Raw genomic sequence first — 17478 nt, forward strand, 5'->3', positions numbered from 1 at the left:
TGTAGAATTTAAGGATGGTTTGCAGCCATTCCTACAGGGGTCCTTATGACAGGAAAAGGATTACTATGACTCAGAACTCAGACCTACCAGCAAATCCTTCCCTCAGCAGCTAACTGCTCTCGCTTTATAATATTTTCCATTAAGCCATGGATGAGGAACCTGTGGCTCTTCAGATGTTGTTGGATTCCATTACTCCCAGCTAGCATGGCCAGTCATTAGGGATGCCAAGATCCATAGTTCAGAGACATCTGATGGGCCACAGGTTTTCTACCCCTGGGCTACACCCTCAAAACCCAGTAGTCCTGGTGCTTATTCAGTTGGATTTACCAAGAAAAAAGAATCAGTGTGTTCTAAACTGAAAGCAGGGACTGGATAGCAGAAGAGGAAAGGTCTTTGTTACAGATTCTAAAACAAAAATACAAGTGTTTTTCAAAGCCTATTGAGTGTTAATACTCAGCTTTTCAAATAACAACAGTTCTCAAACAACAACACCCCCATTGCTTTTGTAAACCGAGAGAAAATGAAGCTTCATGCAGAAAATATATTTGGTAGATTATATGTTCATCAAATCCTGCAAGAATATGGGGTGTGCAAAACTATGGAGTTAATCAAATTGTCTGAAGCTGCCAGTTCCCTGGCAGATGAAAGTAACTGAAAGTGCTTAAAGTGCTAGATGGGTCTTTGTTAAATAGGTCAAAGCCTTAAAAGAAACATTACGTGGTCATCAGCAAGCAGGTGCACATTCTGATCATGTATCTTCTGTACTGAATTTCAGCTGTGACAAGAACAGAAGAAACATGAAATTCTGAAGAATCAGGGGATGAACCCCATGAAGTAAGTGGCTACTTCAAGCTGATGACAAAGCAGAGAAAGATGAAAAGGGTCAGGTTTCAAGAATGTACCTGATGGAGGGTAAAAAAGGAATAGGCAGAATTGAGAAGAACAGTGGTTCCCAATAGGTGGTCCGCGGACCCCCAGGGGTCCGCGAGCTATGCCAGAGGGGTCCGCAAGATGCTATTAGAATAAAAAATATATTAAATATATTTCGTATGATAACAGATTTTTTTGTTTTGGCCACTTCCTGCATGAGCAGAGTCTAGTGCAAAACTAGAATTAGATAGAGGCAGTAGTTCTGCTGTATGCCGTTAGGTGGCGCTTTACAAACACTACTGTTTTGCAAAGAGGCAGCGGGCGCATTCTACTAACGCTCACCTCCCCAAGATGCTTTGCGCGCGTCGGCTTCATTTGTGCGCTACTGCGCAGGTACCATGTCTTCTCCATTCCCCTCCCTCCTCCCTGGCGCGCGCTGCCTCTTTGCAAAACAGTAGTGTTTGTAAACAAGGCGTTGTTTTTCGCGGAAGCTACAGTTCGCGTAGTTAAAAATGGACCGTTGGTTAAAAAGTGGTTCGTTAAAACGACAAAGGCCTACAGATGAAGAGGAAGATAATGCATTTGATGTTCAAGCAAGTAAGTCAGTGACTCTCGAACCGATCTTGTCAGTGTCCATTGAACCTAAATCGTCGGCGTCCCTTGAACCTAACGTTTCCAAGATCAGTGTTAAGCTTACTGGAAAAATTAGATTAGGAATTAGAAATTAGATTTAGGATTAGGAATTAATGGGGGTCCTTGTCACAATAGCGGCTCGATGAGGGGTCCTCGAGAAAATTTTGTTGGGAACCCCTGGAGAAGAAGATATTAGAAAATAGGGTGACATGGGGAAATGTAGCTGTACGAATCTGGGCACATGAGATCAGGAGTAAAAACTGATGGTTGAAAGGTGTTTCAGCACAGTGGCTAAGCAACTGAGCAGTGAAATCAGAAAATCTCTGGTTTGATTCATTAGGCCTCCTTTGACAAGCTACTCTCTCTCAGCCTCAGCTCCTCTGCAGTATAGTGGAATAATAATACTGATTTTCCTTACAGGGTTGTTGTAAACATTACACTTGAATCCTCTGAACAAAGCTAAGTATTATTATTATTATTATTATTATTTATTTATTTATTTATTATTATTAGGTTGGATGGACAGGTTTTGGAGCTGATGTTTGCCAGGGCAGTTGGTTCACATATTTCTGTCTCTACGAATAAGAGCTGGTAATGAATAGATAGCTAAGTACCCCTGGAATTCAAATGCTCCAAACAACTGACATGAACATCCTTGCAGTCCTGCATGCAAATCAACACTCACTTTGTACAGCAGCTCCTTCGTTGGGATTGGAGTATCCTTCACCTTTCTGTTTGATTCTGCGGATGATGCCTCCATTCTCAAATAAATCCTCCCCCTTGAAATCTAGCAGCTCAATCTGAAAATAATGGTAACAACAATAAGACCAAACTTCAAATGTGTGATAATCCACAAGGGTTGGAACACACACAAACAATGGATCTATGGGCTAACTCACATGGCCACCCTTCTAGTTAGCTGCTTCCACTACCACCCCACTCATAACAAAAGGGCAATATGAATTATTCACTCCATTTGTAGCATCTGCTCCCATATTTCTCATGGATAGCCATCTCCTTAGCACACAGATCTACCATGAGCAACAAAAAAAGCATCAACTGCAAGCAGAGTTCTCATGTGAATCCAGCCCTGCACTATGGCTCTTAGAACCAACGAGTGGGGATTAAAATATGCCCAATCTACGAAGAGTCTGACAAAACAATGAGAAAGAGAAGCAAGCTAGTGAATTCCCATAATATAGCAAATGCTACCTTATCTGCATAAGGCCTCACTAGAAAAAGTCATAAATTGTGGAAATCTGGAAACAACTTTCCCCCAGATTTAGGGTGCAATCTGTCTACTACATTGCATTCTATAAAGATTTCTAAGACACAGTTTTGATGTTTTGTTTCCATATACTGTATTCCAATGACTCTGCGGTGACTAGAGCTTGCAGGCACAGCAGGCATATGAGCAAATCGCTGTGCCACTCCCCCTGAAGGGTTGCTAGGTGCTCAAATATCCAGGGCGCAGACCAAGATGGTACCAATTGGCATAAATGTTGCATATGTTCATTTATATGGATATATATGTTAATTTGGAAATAATTGTTGGAAGGCAAATGCTGTGGAGGAGTGGGGGCAAGGACTCTTCCTGCTGTGGGCAAGCTGAACCCCCATATGTCTGCTTTCTGTCTTTCCTTATTTGCAACTTTCTGGCTTCAAAATATAGGGAAATGGAAAGGGTTTTTTGAAACAGTTGTGTGGCGTTCACTTTTTTTCAGGAATCTTTACCACATGTATTTGAAAAGTAATTATTAGTATTAGCATTCTGGAAAGAAAAAAGGAGCTGGGAAAAGCAGTGAAGGATGGTTCCTTCTTGGAAACTAAGTTCCTATGAGGCAGAGAACAGTGGCAAGCCAGCACTGGCTAAAAAGTAAAAAGTACTCAGCGTTTACCCTGTCTCTGTCATTACTCCATATGTTAAGAACAGAGAGTCAGGCTGACCCAGAATGTCCACCTCTGTTCACCTTCTGCCACAGCCTGCAGAGCCTTAATGTGCCCCTACTGCACAATGCTAATGAATATATTCATGAATCACAACACCTCCCATTCCATCATGATGTCCACAAAATTTTGAAGTTACAAAATTTGATAAGAAATACTCTCCCCCAAATCTGCATTTTCTACCCCAAGCTGATTTTCTAACATTTGAAGCCTATGCCTACTCACTCTCCAAATTGCGTATCCCATTATAAAACAGTGACAGTATAGGATTTTCCCCAGTCAGCAAGGTTCTCCCCTCTGTAACATTTGAACAGCAAGCATTACTGCAGTAAGAGTAGGGTAGTTAGAGGGTAGAAGAGTGAAAATGCTTGCTTTGTGCCTTAAAATGTTTGCACAAGCCCTGGGACTAGCTATATATCACACAAAAAAGCTAACAGGGCCACAATATTAACTTCAAAAATACACACACACCATTTTGGGACAGGAGGGGATAATTCTGAGTAGGCAAAAAGAGGACACAATTCTTGTCCCCCAAATCATAGCTTAAAATTCTCTCCTAAACAGCTTTTCTCCCCATGGGGTCCAAAATGTCTGGGCTCAAGTAGAGAAACAGCAAGCACCAAAATAATTAAGCACCCTTCCCTTTTGTTTTACCAATCAACGGTGTCCCTTGGAAGCTGTTTTTCTTTGAAAAAGGTTAACAAATACTGTATAGGTAGGTTGGTTGATATTGGAGTTCAACATGTTTCCACATAATGTGTGCTATACTCTTCTGCATCCTTGCCAACTCTTCCAATTCTGGTGAGCAGGAATAGGGAGGCAGAGAGATTACTGGGAAAGAGGTGAAGAGTTACCTGAATTTAGTTTCACCTTCAATGGGCTGATGATTAGTATTATCAGAATTAACAGTGGCATCCCACTTTATTTAGATCCAAAAACAGTATACGTATTTTCCCTGGGCTATCAATCAAAGTGGTCCCCAACTGCATTTTAGCCTTTACAGGAAGATTCCCATGACAATATCCTATCTAATTAACTCAGGGCCTCTCCCAACACTGTGGATGGATTCATGATCATTCCTAGTTTGCTTCACTTCTGCCCATAAAACATTGTGCTGCACATCTGCTAGTACAGTGGTACCTCGGTTTATGAACACAATTGGTTCCGGAAGTCTGTTCATAAACTGAAGCGTTCATAAACTGAAGCGAACTTTCCCATTGAAAGTAATGGAAAGTGGATTAATCCGTTCCAGATGGTCCGCGGAGTAACCGTTCATAAACTGAAGCGAACTTTTCCATTGAAAGTAATGGAAAGTGGATTAATCCGTTCCAGACGGGTCCGCAAAGTACTTAAACTGAAGCGTTCATAAACTGAAACATGGGTGTAATTGGTTCCGGAAGTCTGTTCATAAACTGAAGCGTTCATAAACTGAAGCGAACTTTCCCATTAAAAGTAATGGAAAGTGAATTAATCCGTTCCAGATAGGTCCGCGGCGTTCATAAACCGAAAATTCATAAACCGAGGTGTTCATAAACCGAGGTTCCACTGTACTGGCAAATTACACTCACTAGGTAACATTGTACTTAGTCAAAATAAAATAAGCAAATAAAGATACACTTACCTCAAAGAAGAGTGTTGCATTTGAGGGGATCTTTGGGACACTGCCAGCAGAACCATATGCATATTCTGGTTTACACAACAAGTGGCAGATCTCCCCCCTTTTCATGGTGGAAACCCCAATATCCCATGCCTTAATGACCTGGCCTAATAACAAGAAATTTCAATTTAAAAGTTTCAGTTAGTAAGCTTACCAAAGCAAGACACAGACACATTTTTTTAAAAAATGTTTACAATTTGTGATCATTTAGACATGTATAGTGGTCAAATACGGTAACCGAACTGTTATGCAAAATCCATGATACTAAACTGTGTGCTTCTATTGCTTCTGCATCAGATAGTTGCTCGAGTAAGTTGCAGCTTATTTTTGTTTACGTACACTGCTATCTGGAAACAACATTTGTTTAAGCAAGGGTGGTCTTGGTCTGATTCAAACACAATACTAAACTACGTATATTTTAGCATTAGGTGCATAAGCAACAGCAAGCCTTGGTCTATGTGCATGATAAAAAGAAATTTAAATCTTTTGATCATTGTTTAGAACAAACTGCAGTTTCCCTGTTTATTTGAATATGGGAAACTGTTGTTTACATAAAGCAATAGTTAGGTAACAAGCCAGAATATCAAACTAGACTAACACAAGGAATGTTAAACCATCATTTAGCACTAGCAGCCTTCTCTTGTCACTTTTAACCCTGGTTATGATTTAAAGCTGAACACACATCATGCTGATTCCCAGTGCAAAAACTGACTACTTTGCACCTCTCTGCTCCTGCCATGCTGCTAAACCCAGGTCTGAACCCATGTCTGAACCCAGGTTCAAGGTTTGTTCAGAGAGAGCGAGAGAGAGAGAGAATCAAGCTTGGGTTCAGTTTAGCTCCTGGCATTACAGCAGGACTGGTGAAGGAGTGAAATAGTTGTGGTTTTCATGCTGTGCAGTAGCAGGCTAACATGTTCACTTTTAAACCACATTTAAAGTTTATGGTTGAAAGCGTGAGTGGAGAAGATTTTTCAGCTCATGGGCTGTGGTGCCATCTAGGCAACTCTCCAGGGTCCACATGGCAATGGTAGGTGGGGCCAGAGGCAAAAGTGGGCAAGACCAAAGCAAATGAGAATTTTACCTTTGCAAGGTAAGCTAGTTTCTACACACACTTACACACCCCTCTCTACCTTCCATTCAGGCAAGCATGATCGGATTTCCAGGACACTTTCAAGGAGAGTATAAAGCAGGGTCTGGGGTGGGGTGTGACCTGGGGAGAGTCCAGAGAGGGCTGGAGGGCTACACATGGCTCCCAGGCCTCAATGTTTCCCATCCCAGGGCAAGGTACCTATAATTTAAGAACTAGAGCAAGGCTGGGGACAGAAGAAAAATCAACATACCCCAATGGAAAGCAATGAAGATGGAGCACATGTTAATACCAAACATGGCCATATGAACAAATATCATGAGAACAGCTCGCTGGGTCTATGGAGCTGTAGCTATTAATTTTTGGTCATCCATTTATTCTAAAGAACTCCCAAAGCATAACAAAACTTATAAAATCAAAAGCAAAGAGATAAGTTAAGCAAACCAATACTTTTTTTGAAACCATTAAATGCTTGCCAGAAAGCAATGATCTCATTTTTGCTGAAAGATTCTCAGCTTCAATATTTCATATAGCAGTTGAGCACGGATTCTACAAAGCTGGGCATAGTTACAGAAAATGTCTCAGTGGAACACACTGCAGCTGAGAAGTAGAGCACACTCTCAGGGGGCAACTCCATCCGCAATAAATTTTTTTTGTATTTCTTCCAGTTTACAGTAACTGCTCATTCTTGTTTGAATTCAGGTATAGAAGACAAACTTGGGAGTTTAAAACCTCTAAATAATAATCACAAGACTCTAAAGGGTTTGTGAATTATTAGTGATACTTCAAGAAAACATTTGCCCTAATAAATCTGTTTCCTGCATTGCAGGGAGTTAGACTACGGTAGATGACCCATCTAACTCTACAATTCCGTGATTCTATGTTAGTTTTTAAGATGCCACAATCCTTAACAAGCTGTTGATGCTACAGACTAACAACTATTGTGTGCTGATTAACAAAAGATGTCAACACTCTCAATGCAACTGTGTCCAGAGAACAGTAGAGGGAAACCAAAAGTGAACATTTTGTTAATGATCAAAAAGGATTGTCCTAGAGCAGTGGTCTGCAGACCCTAGGGGGTCCATGTAACCCACCCAAGAGGTCAGTGGCAGCATTCACATAACAAAAACTACCATAGAGATATGTATCTATTTTTTCAGAAGTAAGGGGGTCCATAGTTTGGCATAGTTTGGCTTTTGAAAAACAGGGGCCCACTTAGCTAATTGGGAACCACTGTTCTAGAGTCCTAGAGTTATAATTTAATGAGTAGTAACTACACTCTTTTAATCTATTATTTTCTTTCTGCCACTAAACAGATTCCTAGTTATTTAGATTAACTATAGTAGGACTGATGAGTACATTTAGAGGTGCCCTTTCTGGTAGCAGGTGCCAAAGAAGACTGTTGCCTGAGACTTAGGAGAGGTGCTGCCAATGGCCTCTTTCAGTAGAAGGCAGCTTCATATAGGTTTCTGCCATTGAGATGGCAGGTTGAACAATCAGATTCTTTTCCTTTGTTGCTCTGCGATTAGGTTTGAAAAGTAATAGCAAAACAAGACATCTTCCAATACTCAGCTCTTTCCCTGCTTGCTCTCAGTCACAGTCTTTCTGAAAACAGGATTATAAACAAACTGTAATTTAATTGGCAAGAACCCATTTTATATCCCTAAGGCTCTCTTTACCTTTCTCCACCTTTTCCATTCTTTACCTTTGCCCAGGCTGAAGATAAATGGCTCATTCCTGTCACGGCTGGAATCAAACTTTTTCCCATTGGCCAGCTTTCCTTTGTAGTGGACATAAACCTTATCTCCAATCATGGGAGATTCATCATTATTCCCTGGCCTCTTCACAATCTAGAATGAAGATATGAAAAAAGAAATTGATATCCGAAATAAGAGCTCATGTGCATCGGCTAACCTATTTCAGAGGGTCTTTCATGTTAGTTCAGCACACTGATTTGTAAATTTGCGCTCTACATCCATATACGGGGAATGAGGGGTATCTGAAAATCTATCACTAGATTGCAAATGAGGAATTGCATATGGATCACTTCCTAGAAATTATAGTTCTTTCAATCCATTCAGTTGTATTTGATGAACCTCAATCTATTAGTTTTCATTGTTTTCTAACCCAGAATGCTTCACACAACCAAAAGCTGTGTTTATATGTTTGGTCAATCAGCCATATGAGGGCCAATAAAGATAAACAAATTTGCAGTGGACAGTGGAACACATTGCAGGAGGCCACACAAAGAAGATCTAGAAGAGTTTCATTATAGACCCAAATCTCTGTTCATCATATGATGATGCCTGGTCTACCACATACTGTATAGCAGAATGAGGTAAAGAGCTTTATCCACTCCAGGCTAGGTAAGGTAGGTTGTGATTCCTTAAGGACAAGCCTTTTAGTTGTAACATTTAATATGTCCATTCATCTAGCTCCTCCTTTTATTATATTCTAGTAAAACTAAAACTGGAAACTGGTATGATGGAATTTTAATTTATCGGCTGTATTCAGCCTATTGCTAATGATCTAAAAAGCCAAAAATAGGTTTGGTTCAATATAAAGAGTCATCTGCACCATTGCAATCTTTAAGGCTGCCTAAAGCCAACCTTTTACATTTACCACTCAGGTGCCAATCTAGACCTCCAAGGGCTGCTCCCAAACTTAATTTTCTGGGAAACCCAGTCTGAGTATCTTAAGATTTTCAACTGGTTTTTTATAGCCAAGAATAAGGTAAAATAGAGATGGAGTTTTAAAACTGGCAGAACCTGACAAATATTATTAACTAATTGTTTCTGTGGTGAGGAGGGATACATCAGTGGCACTTCATAAGACTACTTCCTAATTGCCCAAGGCCTCTGAAAGAGGGATGGGTGTTGGTCCATCTGTAGTCCTTCTCCTTGACTCCAGGTTTCTTTTGACTTTGAGGTAAGCTTTGGAAGTCCTTTATGATCTGGTCTTTCAAATCTACTGTTCCTTATGTAAGGTTTTCAAAAACATTTTTAACATCTTGTGATTTTCTTTCCCCCTCTATTCACAAGCCTTTGGAATGGGTCAAGTTATGAATAAAATGAAATGAAATGAAATTAGGTAAGCTGGTTGCAAAATCAATGTAGAGCACTTATATATTTGCTCCAATTACACCATTCAATGGATTTTTCACACACTGAGAATTTTTGTTTTGTTATATTATGTTAAGCAGATATTTTCATAGCAGAATAAGTCTCTGCCTTGCTGTAATGGGAACAGTAAGATACTGGTGTTTGTCCAGGAGCTAGAAAGGAACATTTAATTAGCTTCTTCAAAGCCTCACCTTCAGAACTCCTTTGTCTTTGTTTGGTGTGATATCCTCGCCTTGTTCAACAAGAGTTGCTCTCTGGACATCTCCTTCCTTCTTTGTAGCCTCATCAGTTGTCATGGTCTCATTTCACAGACACAACCTTTATAAACACAAACAGACACAAACAATGAACGAAGAATGATAACCTGTCCTACCTGGGTTCAAAACACCCTTAAAGACTGTTATTTATTATGTCAGCATTGTAAATAATAAAAGCTGAGACAGTATGAATAGAGTAATAAAACTTAACTCCTTATTTGAATCCCTGGACATTCTAACAGAATAATTCAGAGGCAAATACTCACAAAGTAGTAGATTATAACACACACGAATCAATCAAATTCATTAATCTGTGTTTTAGATATTCTCCATTGTACATGGAATATGCGAGAATAAGTTAAAGAGCAACAAAAAAACAAATCTAGAGCCAGTGTATTCAATGGGTGACCTTGGCCCAGTTATGTTCTCTCAGCCTAACCTACCTCACAGGGTTGCTGTGATGACAAAATGGGAGTGAACCATGTATGCTACCTTGAGCTCCTTGAAGGAAAGGCAGGATATAAAATGCAATAAACACAATAAGTAAGCCTAGTCTTCTTATTAGTTAACCACATACAGTACTCTGTCACTATACCAGTGAGTTTTCAATGTATTGTCAAATGCCACTTAATATTTCTTAAGAGAGGCAGAGCAATCCAAATTCCTGACCAAGAACAACAAGGTGGTAGCTCTACCCCCATACTGCCCATGCCTGCCAACACAGGTGATGGTGGGTTTTCACCTGACTGGTACAGCTGAGTAGCCAAAGGATTGGGTCCCTTGGGGAATCCCATGGATTAAAAGCCTCCAGCACTCCATGCCTGCCGTAACATGCCCCATTTTGAGGCTGTTAGCTACCACTAGTGGTGCAACCATGGACAATACCTTCGTATTTGCTGTGGCAGAGCATCACCAGCAGTGATTTTCTCTACCAGTCTCAGGCCTGCACACATTAACCCCTTCAGCCATCAACATCAGAGGGTTAGTATTATGCCTCAAGACTAGCTCTTCTCAATAGGAAAACTAAACCTTATGCTCTGAACTACTCACTAGTCCCATCACCTCTTGGCAAATAGAAGGGGAAGAAATGGAGGCAGTGAGAGATTTTACTTTCTTGGGTTCCATTACCACTGCAGATGGTGACAGCGATCACGAAATTAAAAACACGCCTGCTTCTTGGGAGAAAAGCAATGACAAACCTAGACAGAATCTTAAAAAGCAGAGACATCACCTTGCTGACAAAGGTCCGTATGGTTAAAGCTATGGTTTTCCCAGTAGTGATGTATGGAAGTGAGAGCTGAACCATAAAGTAGGCTGATCGCCGAAGAATTGATGCTTTTGAATTATGGTGCTGGAGGAGACTCTTGAGAGTCCCATGGACTGCAAGAAGATCAAACCTATCCATTCTTAAGGAAATCAGCCCTGAGTGCTCACTGGAAGGACAGATCCTGAAGCTGAGGCTCCAATACTTTGGCCACCTCATGAGAAGAGAAGACTCCCTGGAAAAGACCCTGATGTTGGGAAAGATGGAGGGCACTAGGAGAAGGGGACGACAGAGATGGTTGGACAGTGTTCTTGAAGCTACCAACATGAGTCTGACCAAACTGCGGGAGGCAGTGGAAGACAGGAGTGCCTGGCGTGCTCTAGTCCATGGGGTCACGAAGAGTTGGACACGACTAAACGACTAAACAACAACTCCTCACTGTTTAATGGTAACAGCACTGTTTGTACCAAAATTGCCAACCAACTGGAATTACACCAAACCAGACTGTTTCCATTCTTCTCCACCCTACCACCACCAAACTTTAGTATGCAAACTTAAAATACAGTATTTCATTCTTCAACAGACATGTGTGGTTAAGAGTGTATATGTCTCTGGAGACTCTGAACTGGACACAGCTCCTACAAGGAAGACAGGCAGAAGGTAGATCAGGATCTACTGGTTGATCTGTGGTAGATCAGAACAGTTCTTGACTTGCAGCATAATAAGAATGGTAAGTAAAAAAAAACCACCTAGTCTGCCATAGCCTAAAATCAATGACTTCTCTCTCAGCCTCCATGTTCCTCATCTGTGGAACAGGAGTGTTAATTGGTTGGCTTTGATCAGGTTTTCTGCAGCCCTGCAGCCTAGTTTTGGAGTGCTGTTAGAATCCCTAATCTATAGCCAGTCCAGACATAGATTTATACATCCATAAACTAAGCTAGTGGGAAGGTGATGAAGCAGGTTTAGGAGCTGCGTAGATATAACAAACTAACCTAGATACCTAATTAGATATAACAGAAGATTTAGTAAGCTTATGGACACAACTTGATAAAGATTGTAGGGCACAACCTTAAGTTTTTAAAATCTGTTTCCTAGCAAAGTAATCAGCAAATGCAGAATTAAGAAGCAGTATTTTACACAGAGCAGACATTCAAGTAATTATGACTGTGAAACTTTCCTTTGAAAATAAAGCCAGAAGGAAAATTCATCAGTTCAAAAGGCATTACATACAACCTGAAAGAAAAGGCATTCTGAAAGAATGGACAACACATAGAACTATATTTATTATAAACTGTCCTTTAGCTCTGTCATATTTGTTTCTGAGCAACAGTTAACACAAGCTTGAAAGTGTGCATAATTTTTAATTATTTTTTAATCTATACTCCCTCTATCTAGACTGAGGAACATTACAATCCACTGTACTTTACCAGTGAATGTTTGACAGCAAGGTGATATGTTAAAGCTTTATTTAATTGTGACTCTTTTCAGGATATTTCCTGACATTCTGAATAACACCTGAACTATAAGATAGTTTTTTAGAAGAAGCTAGTTAATTTTTTTAATGCTGATCATAAGCCACCTCAAAATGTAAACAGTACAATGCTATAATGTACTTAAACAATAAACTTAAGTGTGTGCACGCGCATGTACGTATACATACATACATACCGGTACATACATACATACATACATACATACACACACTTGGGAACTGCAACCACAAATGTTTTTAACTGATTTCATAATTTAAAATGTTAAAAATTTAAGGCCAGAAACTCAATATTAGGAGCTTTGAATGCCTTGGACTGATGTTTGGAGCTGTTTTAGTGTGGTTTCTAATTCTGAAGTGGTTCCAGGAAGAACACAATGTGCCATCTTTGGTAGTGAGTCAGGTATCAAAATAACTGACTAATGTGGTAATAGAGTAATGAAGATTTTTCTTTTCAGAACACCACAGCTGAGCTTGCAGGAAAAATTAATGGCAGTCATGAAGAGCACAATATTACTTAATGTTATTACTGTTCCAGTGAGATAAGCTTAAGGTGTGTATTTTGTAATAGCAAGCATCTTTGTTAGAGCCAGTATTTTGTTGTTGTTGTTGTTTAGTTGTGTCCGACTCTTCGGGACGCCATGGACCAGAGCAAGCCAGGCACTCCTGTCTTGCACTGCCTCCCGCAGTTTGGTCAAACTCATGTTCGTAGCTTCGAGAACACTGTCCAACCATCTCGTCCTCTGTCGTCCCCTTCTCCTAGTGCCCTCCATCTTTCCCAACATCAGGGTCTTTTCCAGGGAGTCTTCTCTTCTCATGAGGTGGCCAAAGTATTGGAGCCTCAGCTTCAGGATCTGTCCTTCCAGCGAGCACTCAGGGCTGATTTCCTTAAGAATGGATAGGTTTGATCTTCTTGCAGTCCATGGGACTCTCAAGAGTCTCCTCCAGCACCATAATTCAAAAGCATCAATTCTTCGGCGATCAGCCTTCTTTATGGTTCAGCTCTCACTTCCATACATCACTACTGGGAAAACCATAGCTTTAACCATACGGACCTTTGTCGGCAAGGTGATGTCTCTGCTTTTTAAGATGCTGTCTAGGTTTGTCATTGCTTTAATCTTGTGACTGCTGTCACCATCTGCAGTGATCAAGAAGCCGAAGAAAGTAAAATCTCTCACTGCCTCCATTTCTTCCCCTTTTATTTGCCAGGAGGTGATGGGACCAGTGGCCATAATCTTGGGTTTTTTGATGTTGAACTTCAGACCATATTTTGCGCTCTCCTCTTTCACCCTCATTAAAAGGTTCTTTAATTCCTCCTCACTTTCTGCCATCAAGGTTGTGTCATCTGCATATCTGAGGTTGTTGATATTTCTTCCAGCAATCTTAATTCTGGCTTGGGATTCATCTAGTCCAGCCTTTCGCATGATGAATTCTGCATATAAGTTAAATAAACAGGGAGACAATATACAACCTTGTCGTACTCCTTTCCCAATTTTGAACCAATCAGTCGTTCCTTATCCAGTTCTAACTGTAGCTTCTTGTCCCACATAGAGATTTCTCAGGAGACAGATGAGGTGATCAGGCACTCCCATTTCTTTAAGAACTTGCCATAGTTTGCTGTGGTCGACACAGTCAAAGGCTTTTGTATAGTCAATGAAGCAGAAGTTTTTCTGGAACTCTCTAGCTTTCTCCATAATCCAGCGCATGTTTGCTATTTTGTCTCTGGTTCCTCTGCCCCTTCGAAATCCGGCTTGCACTTCTGGGAGTTCTCGGTCCACATACTGCCTAAGCCTGCCTTGTAGAATTTTAAGCATAACCTTGCTAGCGTGTGAAATGAGTGCAATTGTGCGGTAGTTGGAGCATTCTTTGGCACTGCCCTTCTTTGGGATTGGGATGTAGACTGATCTTCTCCAATCCTCTGGATATTGCTGAGTTTTCCAAACTTGCTGGCATATTGGGTGTAGCACCTTAACAGCATCATCTTTTAAAATTTTAAATAGTTCAGCTGGAATATCATCACTTCCACTGGCCTTGTTATTAGCAGTGCTTTCTAAGGCCCATTTGACTTCACTCTCCAAGATGTCTGGCTCAAGGTCAGCAACCACACTACCTGGGGTGTACGAGACCTCCATATCTTTCTGGTATAATTCCTCTGTGTATTCTTGCCACCTCTTCTTGATGTCTTCTGCTTCTGTTAGGTCCTTACCACTTTTGTCCTTTATTATGGTAATCTTTGTACGAAATGTTCCTTTCATATCTCCAATTTTCTTGAACAGATCTCTGGTTTCCCCCATTCTATTGTTTTCCTCTATTTCTTTGCATTGCTCGTTTAAGAAGGCCCTCTTGTCTCTCCTTGCTATTTTTTTGGAAATTTGCATTCAGTTTCCTGTATCTTTCCCTATCTCCCTTGCATTTTGCTTGCCTCCTCTCCCCCGCTATTTGTAAGGCCCCGTTGGACAGCCATTTTGCTTTCTTGCATTTTCTTTTCCTTGGGATGATTTTCGTTGCTGCCTCCTGTATAATGTTATGAGCCTCCATCCATAGTTCTTCAGGCACTCTGTCCACCAAATCTAAATCCTTAAACCTGTTCCTCACTTCCACTGTGTATTCATAAGGGATTTGATTTAGATTGTATCTTACTGGCCCAGTGGTTTTTCCTACTTTCCTCAGTTTAAGCTGGAATTTTGCTATAAGAAGCTGATGATCTGAGTTACAGTCAGCTCCAGGTCTTGTTTTTGCTGACTGTATAGAGCTTCCCCATCTTTGGCTGCAGAGAATATAATCAATCTGATTTTGATGCTGCCCATTTGGTGATATCCATGTGTAGAGTCGTCTCTTGTGTTGTTGGAAAAGAGTATTTGTGATGACCAGCTTGTTCTCTTGACAGAACTCTATTAGCCTATGCCCTGCTTCATTTTGAACTCCAAGGCCAAACTTGCCAGTTGTTCCTTTTATCTCTTGATTCCCTACTTTAGCATTCCAATCCCCTGTAATGAGAAGAACATCCTTCTTTGGTGTCATGTTCTTCATTACAGCTTTTGCCACTCTTTTGCTGACTATGAGGGCCACTCCATTTCTTCTACAGGATTCTTGCCCACAGTAGTAGATATGATAGTCATCCGAACTGAATTCGCCCATTCCCTTCCATTTTAGTTCACTGCTGCCCAGGATGTCAATATTTATTCTTGTCATCTCATTTTTGACCACATCCAGCTTACCTTCATCCATGATTCTTACATTCCAGGTTCCTATGCAATATTTTTCTTTACAGCATCGGACTTTCCTTTCGCTTCCAGGCATATCCGCAACTAAGTGACCTTTCGGCTTTGGCCCAGCCGCTTCATCAGCTCTGAATCTACTTGTACTTGTCCTCCGCTCTTCCTCAGTGGCATGTTGGACGCCTTCCGACCTGAGGGGCTCATCTTCCAGCATCATAACTTTTATATGCCTGTTGTCTTTGTCCATGGAGTTTTCTTGGCAGGGATACTGGAGTGGCTTGCCAGTTCCTTCTCCAGGTGGATCGCGTTTAGTCAAAACTCTCCACTATAACCTGTCCATCTTGGGTGGCCCTGCATGGCATAGCTCATAGCTTCTCTGAGTTATTCAAGCCCCTTCGCCACGACAAGGCATTGATCCATGAAGGGGCCATGAAGAGCCAGTATTATGCTCTCCAAATAGGTAAATCTCAGGATGTCAATAGATTAAACCCCATTTGGTTCCCCTGCAGTACAAATCCAGAGGCAGCATGAATCCAGAATGCCTTATATACATCAAATACAAAAATAATATGGTTTTATTGAAACGAGCATAACTGAGCAATAGTAGTTATGATGACAGCCTCGTGAGATTTTCTTGCACAGATATAATTTTCATGCATGTCAAAATGTGTACACAGTGCCAGGTGTTAAAGTTAATGCATGAGTTTATTTGCTACATCAGGAAGTTAGGTATGCCCAGGTTGTCTTAGTGAAAGGAGTCATGATTAATTCTTCATTGCAAATGGTAGAAAGGGTCCAGCAGGTTAGCAGATGGTGCAGTATGAAAATAAAAAACTTGCATGTCCCAATATTATCACTATACTCAGCTAAGCTCTCAGATGGGGAGAAAGTTCTGTAATCAGACTATAACCACCAAGAATACTCTGCATGGATACCCACCATTGTTCTTAGACGCCAGGGGCAGGGTGGTAGGTGTATTTTGATAGTATACAATATATTATTTGGCAAGGTTTACAGGGCTGGACAAACTATTTTCTGGTGAGGGTCTTGGAGCCAGAACCAAGGTTGGGTGAGCTGACTTCTTTTCTCTTTCTTCATACCATTCTTCTCTCTTTTTCTTCATACCATTCTTCTCTCTTTTTCTTTCTCTTCCTTGTCACCTGTTTGATATTAGGTCCTCAGCATGTTTGGATTATTGGTGCTGAATATCAAAGTAAATTCTAAAATAGTGTAGGAAATATTCTGTCTGTGACTTCCTGTTGCATATATAACATTCTTAGGTGGATTTCTTTTTCTAGAAAAAGAAAAGGCTCAATAATTTGTATGATTGACTTGCAAAAATCTGTTTAGTCATGAATGCATATTTTCTGAATTGTAAGAACATTAGCGCAGATGGGTGCTTTGTTTTGCTACAGTATACTGATTACCAGCCATCTCAATCTGGAGAGAGGAGACTGTTAAATGAGAGCCAATATTTTCAGTTACTTGTGCTAATGTGCTGGCTGTATTTGTGAAACAACAGACATGCAAGAAGAAAAATGACAGAATTCTCTTTAGCACTTTCTAAATGAATTTTTCTTTAGCTGGGTTAAAAAATGAGAACTCTAAATGGTACAGAATTCTTTCTGGGTCAATAACATAAGATGCTTTGCCATTTGTGTGTCCTGGTTAACATGGTAGTTGTTCAAACACTCTCAAATATTACCTTCTCAAGTAGGGCAGCTTTTGATTTTTCCAAAGTTCCTTAATGCAGCTCAGTTAAGCAAGTATCTTATTTCATTTTCAGTTAATGCTGTTTGCCTATAACTACACTTTAAATGTGGACTAGCCTCCAGATGTTGGGTCACAGACTTTAACGAGGTTTTCAAAATTGATTTATAGAATATACAGGCATATTAAGTTTAGGGATCATCTGTAACAATGTGGGAGAACAA

General features: G+C 40.5%; 1 protein-coding gene across 5 annotated transcripts in view; it reads right to left on the reverse strand.

The window, feature by feature from the left end:
* The window catches only part of FKBP5 (FKBP prolyl isomerase 5), a 79177-nt gene that overhangs the window by 17513 nt on the left and 44186 nt on the right, over positions 1-17478 (reverse strand). For 3 of the 5 annotated variants that reach the window (XM_088673338.1, XM_088673339.1, XM_035121258.3), the window contains exons 2-5: positions 9508-9634; positions 7900-8044; positions 5072-5214; positions 2189-2303 (exon numbers count right to left, since the gene is read on the reverse strand). In XM_088673338.1, the coding sequence (XP_088529464.1) occupies positions 2189-2303; positions 5072-5214; positions 7900-8044; positions 9508-9612 (508 nt within the window). In that variant the 5' untranslated portion in view covers positions 9613-9634. Of the gene's footprint in view, positions 1-2188; positions 2304-5071; positions 5215-7873; positions 8045-9507; positions 9635-17478 lie in introns of all 5 variants that reach the window. The other 2 variants (XM_088673340.1, XM_035121259.3) reach the window with 1 other exon arrangement.

This window comes from Zootoca vivipara, chromosome 7 (assembly GCF_965207765.1).
Source record: "Zootoca vivipara chromosome 7, rZooViv2.hap1.1, whole genome shotgun sequence".
Classification (NCBI taxonomy): domain Eukaryota; kingdom Metazoa; phylum Chordata; class Lepidosauria; order Squamata; family Lacertidae; genus Zootoca; species Zootoca vivipara.